At 34.0% G+C, this 13,095-nt stretch overlaps 1 protein-coding gene across 1 annotated transcript in view; it reads left to right on the top strand.

Moving 5' to 3' along the window:
• The first annotated feature begins 298 nt into the window (after positions 1-298).
• LOC128224800 (uncharacterized) overlaps positions 299-13,095 on the top strand; it is a 29,765-nt gene continuing 16,968 nt past the window's right edge. Inside the window, exons 1-2 of the mRNA XM_052934852.1 lie at positions 299-436; positions 3,183-3,638. Coding sequence (XP_052790812.1) covers positions 3,509-3,638 — 130 coding nt within the window. The 5' untranslated portion in view covers positions 299-436; positions 3,183-3,508. The remainder of the gene's footprint in view (positions 437-3,182; positions 3,639-13,095) is intronic.

Below are 13,095 nucleotides of genomic sequence, written 5' to 3'. Positions count from 1 at the left end.
ATGTCATCGTCACATATTGGGTAAACATCATTCCCGATCCATATTCCGTAATTTTCTGTTAAACAAACAAACAAACAAACAAACAAACAAACAAACAAACAAACACACTGTGAAACCTATATTTTTCCTTGGCCTTATTTAAGCAAAGAGAGGATGAATATAAAACCGATGGCATCGCCACAAATAGGGTAAACATCATCTCCGATTGTTAAAGCGACTGTTTGTACAGCCCGTTATGGTTTAACAAACCGGGCAACATACATCAATTGGAGTATATTAGGTTAATATTAGGCTTGCGGTTCTTGACTTAGTGATAACAACCAGCGGAGGAGAGTGCTTTCTGATATAATCCATTATGCTGGTATTCGATGTAATGGTTAATTAGTGTCTTTGGATGTAACTTCACTTGAATGTATGGATTTCTTATTTCATAGACGTAGGTTTCGATTTATTGTAATATGTTATTTTTCTACGTATTTTGTTTTCTATTAATTTGTTTAAATGTAATTCTTTTTCATTTAAAAGAATTACGAATTAAAAATAATTGATCATTATGATGATGATTATGAAGATGATGATGATGATGATGATGATGATGATGATGTTGATGATGATGATGATGATGATGATGATGATGATGATGATGATGATGATGACAATTATTATTATTATTATTATTATTATTATTATTATTATTATTATTATAAATAATAATAATAATAATAATAATAATAATAATAATAATATTAATATTTTTTTATTTTTTTTAATTTTTATGATTATCATCATCACCATTATTTTTATCATTATTATTACTATCATTTATGTTTATTACTATCACTCATAATACTTCGTCTATCTATAATAAACGGCCTTTTAACATATTCAGCTACAAAATATATTCATGTATCTATGTAAGTAATCGAATATTTGCAAGCTAGAAATGAAATAGCATAAAAATGTAAAAATGCAACTTCTTATCTTCACAAGGGGAGGATTTTTATTGCTGAGTCCAATTTTATTGCTAAAGCTCTGATATTTATTATCAATGTAAATCAACTACAAAATGCAAATTAGAAGTATATATCTGGGGATATGGATGCATGCTTTAAACAGGTTTAAGTTTTACATAATTGTTTTTAAGATATCAAATTGTATCCATGCCATGGTTGATGGATTAATACTTTTTTACTCTGAGGCTATTCTATTCAATTGTTCTTTTAATTGATTGATTGATTGATTGATTAACTGACCGATTGATTGATTGATTGATTGAAAGACTGATTGATTAATCATTGACTGACCTATTGGTTGATTTATTGATTAATCTATTGACTGATTGATTGGTCGATTGATTAATTTACTGACTGATCGATTGATAAATTTATTGATTGATTGATTGAATGATTGATTAATTTACTTACTCATCGATTAATTGATTGATTGATTGATCGATTGAGTATTCATTGACTGACCAATTGGTTGATTGATTGATTGATTGATCGATCGATTGATTAATTTTATGACTGATCGAATGATTGATCGATTGATTGATTGATTGATTGATTGATTGAACGATTTAATCATTTATTGCTTATTGTATCTTTTTTTTAAGAACTATTCACGTACTTTTCATTTCTGTTTTCTACGATAGATTTACATTATATTCTAGCTTTACATAATTTACGTAAATTAAAGATTGATAACGATTTTAGTACCATAAATCTAATAACCTTTCCTTGTTTTGACAAATTGTGAAGAAAACATCATCTGTCAATATATAAAAAAAATGAAAAATTGAATGAAAATATAAAAAGAGATATATTATTCAATATGACAATGATTAATCGCAGTATGGCATACGTCTAATTAATAGATTAAATGGTCTCTAACATCGGGCTAAGTGGGGATTTTTATATAACTTAAAGATAATTATTGTATTCATTTTATTTGTAAACCTTTTTAATGCTAAGTTTCATTGAATTCAGATTTTATTATAATTAATGTGTCTAGCGACCGCCGCTGAAGATGTTTTATCAATACACAAAATTTGGGTATAACATACGTTTTTAAAAGTTGAGTATTTGAGCACTTCGTGTCGATTGTTAACTATCAATTCGCTTTTTGAGTTTATACAGATATCGTGAGAAGTAGGTTGATCGTGTGTAAGAAAGCTATCTGCGAAGCATTTTATTGAAATAAGTTTTAATTACAAGCTAGGATTGTTCCGTCGCCTTAATAAGAAAGTTTTGTTTCTTAAGATTGAGTTTGAAACATAATTTTATCTAAGATGAAAAACCCCTTCGTAATGGTTAAAGCTTGTTTGTATGTTCAAGCAAAAATGATTTGTTTGATGCGACGTTTACTATTGTGTAAACTACCCACAAAGTGTGCCAGCCACTGTTGATATCTACCGGTTCACCTGATTTAAGTCAATAACGGCTGACTGCTGATTAACTTAAATAAATAATCTGGTAAATTATGAGTATAATTATTCTGACTTTTAATTGGACAAAGAATGTGTTGCCCACTTATTTTCCATTTCTATTTGATACAAGCTATTAAAGGAAAGAGCGTCAATAAGTGAATGCCAACGTTCGTCTGTTTTTCTTCATCGTTATAACAAGGGGAAAACCCGACAATTTTACACTTTGACAGACCTTGTATTAGATAAAAAGCTAACTTTCTTTATGCACAGCGCTAAATGCCTATCGAGTGCCTCTATACTAAACTATGCGCATGCGCGAGCTTCTAAAGTTCTTAATAAAAATAAAATGGCTACTTTGTATTTTGGTGGTTATTTTCGTTACAAAATGGACATTTGGTGGATGTAATCTTATCATGGATTTTCTAATATCAGAGCTGTTCTAAATGATTAAATGTGAATTTGTGCGGCGATTCAATTGGAGGGTGGGGGGGGTCTTGGTTCCATGTCAGTAAAGATCGTCTGCGGCGTTAGCTGCGTTTTAATAAAAGTATCGTAATAATTATATCACATCATTTCTGCCGATGGTATAACCCGGACGCTTTTCAGCAGCGTTAATGTTTACGACTAAGATTTCTTTTTAAAACGGGACCCTGAACACGACAGCATCTTATTGGCCTCATCAAATACAAAAAAAAGCAAAACAAAGATTTAAATCTTGCACCTCTAATAATCAGACATTCCTTTTCTTTTTCAGTTTATTGAAAATCAGCCTGTCGGGAATCGAAAAGTATGACAAACTACCTGGTTCTATAAGACTTTGACAAGCAAAGGAAAGACGACTTTGCACTTGCACTATTATTGAAGACGAATTCCACAATTTAGGAACATTCTGAAGCTTTAATCAAAATAACACTTGATAGTTGTGTTATTTTATATGTATATTTGTATACTTTAATAATGTTCTATCATACATGAATAATCGATATCGGACAAAAGTGCATATAAACCTGCTGAAAAATGACAAACTTGTGAACGACGTCTTTGCTACTAGATTAGTTTCTGAATTTCATCTGTGTGAAAATGGCAAATACATTTGAAAAAGTGTTAAATGTAATTGGAAAGAAACCAGATCTTCGACAAGATTTTGAAATCCAGGATTTGTTACCATGGTTACGGAAGAAGTCCAAGTTGTTCTCCACATTAAAAACAGGTAAAAGTCGGCCTTTTTTCAAATGCAGGCATTCATATTTCATTTGCAATCGTATGGTTTCTGAAACGTTTCCTTGTTACCCGATAAACTGAATATGGGTGTACTATCCATTCGAAGCCATGCAGTGTATCCCTTGAAATAGAAATTGTGGGGCTGTTGTTTACGAAGCTATAGTCTACACATTTAGACATTGTAGTGATAATTTTATCAATGACAAATATGTTGTTGTAGTATTTTGAAACAGGTGACAGGACTCAATTTAGAGGAATAGCCACGACAAACACTTAGCCCTCAAACATACACCCACACTATTCCCGCTTAAACTGTCCAAGTTAACATTTTAGTATTAAAGGCGGAAATGAAATATGAATAGAACACAATAGGAAAAATTGTTTGATATTAATCAACAAATATCTTTCTGTTTTGGGGGAGCGCTTGTCAAAAAAATGCACCTGCCTCCGAAACGCGACCATGTTCAATGCAAAATCCTGGACCGCTGCTATTCCATGACTAATATTTGTTTATTAAATTGTTGGCGCCTGTTACTGAAGATTGCATTCGCAGTTCTAAAAAAAAGACAAAATAGAAACCTTAGTCAATATTATCAAAGACTACCATAGCAAATTTTCAACGTGTATTATAATGGTTACTCATTCAACAAACGTCTGGTTGACATGACACAGCGGAAACAATCCGAGTCATTAGCACATATTAAGAGTAAGGCCATCATTAACAATCAGTTTGAGAAGTTGCGAAACATTTCTTGAACGCGTACGTATCGATGGTTGTTCATTCAAATAGCGTCTAGGTCATAGGATGTAGCGGAAACAATCCGAGTCATTGACACAGATTTATAGTAAGGTCATATTAAGCAATTAGTTTGAAAAGTTGCTAAACATTACCTGTACGCGTACAGACAATTGTGAAAGTGCCACATCACAATGGACACCATCAAGTTTATACTGACGCCAAATTAAAGCAACACATTCATTAAACACGAGCGCCGTGGAGGGAACGCCTACGCGTACAGTCAAACCCCGTTGGCTCGAATTCATCGTTGGCTCGAATTCATCGTTGGCTCGAATTCATCGTTGGCTCGAATTCATCGTTGGCTCGAACTTGATGTTAAGGACCGTTTTCTTTATACTGAAAGTTAGCATTCCCGTTTGCTCGACTTGTCCGAGGCTCGAGGTAAATTCGCCGGTCCTTGGAAGTTCGAGCCAACGGGGTTCGACTGTACCTGTTTTGTTTTTCAGTCGAACAAATGGCATAATTTAGCCTTATAGTCAAGATTCTGGCAATATATGTATCAAATTGCATTCATATATCATCAACGTTTATAGCGTTATGGCCGAGTTTCTGGCAATAAAATTACCAAATTTCATTCAAATATCATCAATGGTCTTTAAGTTAGATCAAAATTAAAAATGTTTGCACTCCGATGACGAAGCCGACGCCGATGAGCTTGACGGGTCACTGTAAACAAATAATTGTTGAAGGTGTGGCCTTGAAGTTACCGTTTGAACAGCTGAAGTCGAAACACTGCTTATCAACAGGAACAAGCGGAAATAATATGAGTAACTGACACAGAAATACAGAAATAGAAGTTATCGTTTTTGGATTGTTAGTGACCGTTACTGACCAGTGCGAACAAAAACAAAAATGTCATCGCTCGGACATTCCACTTAACACGGAAATGTGTGACATTGTTCGTATTGACATGGGGCTTATGTGATAATCTGGCCTTATCGCCCTGGCTGATAAATGATACTTTAAAATCTCAATTTCATGTAGCGGACTTCTTTGATAGCCAATGTAGGTTGCAGATAGTGGAATTTTAAGACGTTCAGAAATTTCTGTAATTTTATTTTGTTTGAAATGTATTTACAATTATAATACATTTAAAGTTATATTTTTAATAATAACAATCAGGTCAATAATAAAACATTCGGAACACCTCGGCCACTCTCCATCGAAAACAACCTCTTTGTATATGGACGGTTTGCTATGTCAGTAATCTTAACATTTAACTACGCTGTAAGTAGATCGCGTAGTAATTTCAATTAAGCAGTTCAACATAATGACTTTACTCTTGCGAATCTTAATTATTGATGCAATAATACACTGAATTTGCAATAAATTTTAACTAAGTAATACAAATGCACGTTAAAACACAATTAATTAGGACTTTTATCCAATAGTCTTTGAATTACTTCTACTGATGTACCGGCATACATCCGAGGTTGTTTTCAATGGAAAATGACCGAGGTAATCCGACTGATAATAAATTTAATGACATGGGGAAGGCGTGTTTAAAACATAAATATAATTACCTAATAGCTTTTACATACTACTCAAAACTTGTACTTTAGAAATAATTGACCATGAAAAAACTTGAAAAGTTCAAATTAACCCCTTGACTTTTTGAAATGTTTTGAAAATAGGACAGAAAAAAACGATTAATTATTTGGAAAATAACCTAATCTGTTATCGAATCCGGAAAAAAATCAAGTTGAATGTTGACATGGGTTAAGCTGTTAATACACTATTAACGCAAGTTCCTTGTGTTATCTTTGACAATTGTGGAATGGCGAAATAATGATTAAGGTCGATGACTGTTGAATCATGGAAATCATTCTAGCATTCCTCTATTGTCTGATACCATTATTAGGGTCAATTTATCTGCTGAAAAGTTGCGCAATGTAAAAAATCGCATCTAATCTGCGTAGTATAATGTATGAATTCCGTATTTTTATAAGGAAATTTGCTATATAATAAGTATGAAATCGGCGCTACCCGGCTACCGATTAAATTGCTTAGTATAACAAGATTTAGTAATAAATTCCAGAGTGTTGTCGCGAATGTCTCCATTTTAAGCGCAAAAAGCATGCGCGAATTGCTAAATACTACGATACTATAACAAAGCAATTGCTTTAACTGAAAATTCGGCATTTCGATTTCATCAAATGCTTTTAAAATTATGGAATCAGAATCTGTCGGGCGATCAAAATGGCAGCGATATGAGTATAAGACAAAACTATAAAGACATGTTGCACAACGTTTGTTGACGCCATTAAATGTAAAATTAAATAAAGATAAGGTGTAAGATAAAGCCGATGGAGGTGTGGGGTAGGAGGATGGAGGTACATGTAATGCACCAGTCAATTGTAACCACGGTCCCCAAGGTGCGGGGAATAGCGGGGACTTTGACTTCCGGTCCAGCCAAGCCCGGGCAAAATCCCCGCCCTGGGGACGAACCGTCGGTAAAACCCCCGCCAAATGCCCCCGCACTACAGGGACTCTAGGTAACGCCCATTCTCCTCTATATTTGGGGCGAAGACAAAACCACCGCATTCACTCGGCACTGCGGGGCCACCTGGCAGGTAAAAACGCGGCCCATTTCCCCGGCTATCCCCGGTATACCCCCGGACCTTGGGGGGGGGGGGGCGTGGTTGCAAGTGACTGGTGCATAAAGTAACCCCGCGAAGACTTAAGTGCCCTTTTAAAAGTTGACTTCAAAGACAATATTTGAGCATATATCAACATTTGTTGAATGGTTCCTGCCGTCAGTATCTTAGTTTAAAATAATCCAAATGAATTGCCAGACTTTATTCGATCAAAAATTTTATTTTACAAAACATGGGCGAGTCCCTTGAAATTACCTTTAGTGTTATAGTTTTAAATCACTTACGATATAAAATTAATGTACTCAAATTCTTAACGAAAATAAATATTGACAGTGATATAAGGGCCGTGGCTTTTACGAGCAAATATCGATGTTTATAAGCTGTTGATATTTCATGTATAATTACGACAAGAGTCTCAATCACCAAGCCTTAGCGAAAACATGTCGAAAGAGTTTTGTTTTTCTGAAACAATAAGTAATAAAACACTGCATTTTAGCGCATATATTGAGTATTCGGTGGAGGTTGGGTGCGCCAACCCCCCGAAAATTTACAAAGTTAACATTTTTTTTATCACTGTTGAAGACTTTGTATAATGCATCACACAATAATGTACCATTACAGGCTAACTATATCCAAACATTTCTCGGGAGTGGACTCCAAAATATAATGACACACACTCAAATCATGACAAGTATTTTGGGTTATGTGTGAAGCGTCGTATTCCCGAAATTACACCCCCTCTAGCTCGACACTATAGATCCGTCCCTTATTTCCAAGCAGACTCTTATTATAATTGTTTGAAATATATTTGGTTTCACAATACAACATTTTAAAGGAATTGTTACTAGGGAGTCACCGAATACCCCCCTCCCCCTTCAGGTTGTAAGCGGCATATTATTTAAAACTTCCTTTATTTAGTGGGAGCGGGGACGGGTTGGGTTGTGGGAAATTCCCCTATTACAGCCGCCTTACGTCATTTCCTGATACCAACCCGACGATACTATTGGCTGCATCCACTTTATTGGTCAGTTATTAAAAAAGAAATCCGATTAGCTACATCGTTCTTACATCCAATTAAGACCAATATTAAAAACCACCCCAGAACTCTAAACACTACTTGAGCTCAGACTGTTGTGGAAATCTCCGCTATGGGTACAAATCCCGATTCAAGTAGTTTCGCTCTAGATTTTTCATCTCAGAAGCATATGTACGCAGCTACTTACTGCCATTAGACATAAAAGTAGTGTCGGTGAGTACGTTAACAAATCATGCAACTCGCATACTGTTCAAATATATTATTCGAGCTAAGGCGGGACACTTAAATAAAACCATCAAATTATAAAAACTTAACTGAGATTTTATGATAGGTCTTACTGAATTCAGAACATCGTTTTTTTTATGTGCTGCAGTTCTCCTTATTATAAAATGAATTAATTATTTATGATAAACCACACAGAAAGATTTAATGATACTAGGTAAGAACTTTGAGCTATATTTTCCTAATATGAGTTTATTTTTCATGATATTTAAAGTGTTCTTGTATATTTAACTACTCTCTTATTTACTATAAACGTCGTCAAATTTTGCTCTTTTACGGAACTGATATACATAAATGATATGACAATAATCCCCATGCAAGCTATTGAACCTATTTGATTTTGTTTACAAAAGTCCATAAATTAATAAATCCAAGCACTTTAAGTACATTAACCCCTTTAACTGGACGTATAAGTCTGATCTCAAGTGGAACATCAAGTGCTTTATCGTAAATCCGCAATCAAAAAACCGCAAAATTAATTCGTAAAGAAAGATTAATACTTTGTAATTAGTGTTAAGGACTGTTCAGTTGATTTATAACGGCTGTGGGGATATCACATAAAATATATCTTAATATTTGATGACGCTTATAAACAAAAAAGTCTTTAACCACGATTTCCCCTATTGAGAATAAGAAATGTCACGTTTATATGATGAAATTGTCGAGCGCTTTCCCCAACATTCTTCGAAAGTGGTCAAGCATGTCCGTTAACTAACTTGCACTTTTACTCCCAAAAAATATTTACCACAATTAATCACATTTTTTCACTATTCCAAAAAGGATAATTAAATGTCGAAACAAATTGTTCTTATGAAGGATACCGAGTTTAATTAGAAAGAAATCAGCATAAAACACAGTATTTCTTCCTTATGAGACTTTAGTAGACCACAGTAAATCTTTTAGCATTCACCAATCATTTTATATTTTTGCGCGTTCTGCTAATAAAAACACAGTTACAATCTAGTTATCAGAAATTATTTTTTTCCATAAATGCATTATTTAGTAAGAAGCTGAAGTTTTATCTGTCAAAATTGATGTTTTTCATACATGTGTATGTATTCATTTTGAATAAGAGTGTCACTTTAAAAGAAAAGTAAACTTATTGCATCTGAAACTATTTCGACTGAGCATACCATACAAAAAAGTGTATACTTTTTAGCGTTTTGGCTAAAAGGTTATGGAAGGGTACTGGACCCTATTCTTTTGGTAGCACCCTAATGCCCTCATGGGGACCAGTAATATGCACCTTTCTGTCATCATAGAATTATATGCTTACGGTCATAAACTATTTCTTCTGTTTTGATTGAAACTTAAATAAAAATGATTATGATAAATTTCATATAAGCTTGACATCTTTTGCCAGTTAAAAACCTAATATTGCTTCAATTAAGCATACTTCTTAACATGTCCTTAAAGTTGAAATTATTCAAAGCCCGACACAATGTACCCATTTTTCGCTTTGCTGCAGCACCATGTGTGTGTTTTTAAACCTGGTTAAAACACTATGTGTTCATTGAAAGCCCCCAATATTTCACGTTGTCAAAGCTAATTAATATGTATTCCGCCTCCTACCCCACCCTCATACTTGTTTAAATAGCTTAAGCAAATGCTATGCAAAATGTTCTAGTTTTCATTTTCCATTGACGCACTTCATAGATATTTCTAATTGGGTTCAACTTACTTAAACCTTGCTTAAGTTTGTTTAAAGCTGCACTCTCACAGATTTACCATTTTTACAACTTTTTTTTATTTTTTGTCTTGGAAAGAGCAAATTTTTGCGTAAATATCTGCAAACCAATAATAAAAGAGTGCTGACAAAAAATCAGATCGCAGATTTTTTATAATTCCGTTCGAAAAATAATATTTTATGGCTTACTAACGGTTTAAGAAAACTGCATAATCATCAATTTTTGAACTTAAATATAAAAATCTGCGATCTTATTTTTTGTCAGCGGTCTTATATAACTGGTTTCCATGGAATTCGCAAAGATTGGCCTGTTCCAGGACATAAAATAAAAGCAGTTGTCCAAACGTTCTATATGTGAGAATGCAGCTTTAAATTAAGCATACTTCTTAACAAGTTCAAATTCTTCACAGCCCGACACAATGTGCCCATTTTTCGCTTTGCTGCAGCACCATGCTTTTTTTAAAAAAAAAGCCTGGTTAAAACCCTATTTTTTCATTGAAAACCCCCACACTTTCCCGTTGTCAAAGCTAATTAATATGTATTCCGCCTCCTACCCCACCCTTATACTTGTTTAAATAGCTTAAACAAATGTTATGCAAACTGATCTACTTGTCATTTTCCACTGACGCACTTCATAGATAGTTCTAATAGGGTTCAACTCACTAAAACCTTGCTTAAATTTGTTGAAGAGAACTTTATCTACTTTTATTTATACCACTTAACGAATGATGCAAAACATTTGATAAATATTTATTTTATGTAAATTATCAAATTTCAAGATAAAGTCAAACTATCGATCCGTTTGAGACTTCCATGGAAAACAATCATTAATGCTGATGCTTATTGGAGAATCGATACGGATTGCACCGATTCGGAAGTGCATACTTATTGTAACATGCCTTATTTCTTTTAATTGACTCATGACAGTGAATCAAAGCATGGTTATGCTATCTCAGACCATTGGTTACTTTCCGTATTTGCAGCAGAATGGTTTGTGATTTAAAACATACATTCTGAACATGCTGGAGATCAAAAAACGACAGTAGCATGATACGGGATCAGAAAACGACAGTAGCATGATACGGGATCAGAAAACGACAGTAGCATGATACGGGATCAGAAAACGACAGTAGCATGATACGGGATAAGAAAACGACAGTAGCATGATACGGGATCAGAAAACGACAGTAGCATGATATGGGATCATTAAACGACAGTAGCATAATAGGGGATCGGAATACGACACTAGTATGATACGGGATTAGAAAACGACAGTAGCATGATACAGGATCAGAAAACGACAGTAGCATGATACGGGATCAGAAAACGACACTAGTATGATACGGGATCAGAAAACGACAGTAGCATGATACGGGATCAGAAAACGACAGTAGCATAATACGGGATCAGAAAACAACTCTTACTTGATCTACTGTTTTGTTTACATTTTCACCGCATTGTTTGTACACCGTAACCGCATAAGGTCACTCCGTCGAATACACAGTGGTTACGTTCAACTAATATACATGTATAGTTTTTTATCTTACTTTATTTAATGTGTTATACACATGGAACCTTCCTATCATATATAGTGTAGAGGTCATGAAGCACTAAAAATCAGTGTTTTTGCGTGCAAATTGGTCAATTGTCTATAGGAAATATAGGGAATTTATTAAGTAATCTGTGAACAATATTTGCACCATAAGGGATCAACAAAATGAAATCGTTTCAGTATTTAGTTTATAAAAACATTAATAAAGCAAAAATAAAGAATAACCTTCTAAGCGCATTTTTACCAGCAAGAGCGCATGTGCAAATCGCTAAATTACTAACGTTCCAAACCAATTTTTGACTTAAAAATTTAACTTTAAGTTTAAGTCCGACTTCGTGTGTAATGAAATCATTATCCGTCCGTTGATCCAACTGGGGGAGACATGCACGTTAACATTAAACAAATGAATTAACTTGTGTAAAATGCGGATCACCACGAAAAAACTGTAGAGAAAGCGGTACCTGAAATGGCAGAATTCAATAAACAATATCATAAGTTTGTGTAAAATGCGGACCACCACGAATAAACAGTAAAGTAAGTGAATACCGACATGGCAGAATGCAGTAAACAATAGTATTAGCTCGTGTAAAATGCGGATCACCTATACTAAACGGTAGAGAGGGTGGTTACCGACTTGACAGAATGCAATTAACAAATTTATTAGCGTGTGTAAGATGCGGATTACCACAAATAAACGGTAGAGAAAGCGTAATGATTTCTCTGTTATGTAATACCGACTGAAAATAAAATTTGGTTTGATTTGATTTGGTATCCGACAGGGCAGAATGCAATAAACAATATTGTTAGCGTGTGTAAAATGCGGATCACCACGAATAAACAACAAATAAAATGTACAGAAAGCGGTAACCGACTTGGCAGAATGCACTTTTAAGAATATGATTTAATTTATGAATGTTTTCGTCTAAACAACCATTTAATTTACAAACTCAAATAACAGTGCATTTATTTGGATTATGCAAATGAAACGAACAGTTCATGAAACTTGTACTGCATGCATATTCAAAATATTTACCACAGTTTATATCTTATACCGTTATAAACAAATCACAACAACCGTCTCCATTATCAACAACAACAACGTCGACCACAAAAACAACAGCGGCAGCATCAACTGCAGCATCAAAATCAACATTACCACCAATCATCATCATCATCATCATCATCATCATCATCATCATCATCATCATCATCATCATCATCATCATCATCATCATCATCATCATCATCATCATCACCCATACCATCGACACGACCTTAAACAACAATAATCACCACTACAACGAACACAACGACAACAACTATTTAAAAAGTTAAAATATTTATTGAATCTTTAAACGCAGTGTTCTATGGTAAATAAGACATGTATATTGTTTGAAGCAATGTTCTGAAGTATTTATTATGTTCTATATCCTTTCTCCACTTCAGGAAAATAAATCAAACCATAAAATTAGCTTAGCAAATTTATTTAAGTT

This window comes from Mya arenaria, chromosome 17, assembly GCF_026914265.1.
Source record: "Mya arenaria isolate MELC-2E11 chromosome 17, ASM2691426v1".
NCBI lineage: Eukaryota > Metazoa > Mollusca > Bivalvia > Myida > Myidae > Mya > Mya arenaria.
Note: the sequence above shows the minus strand (reverse complement) of the source record. Positions and strands in the feature narration are given on the sequence as shown.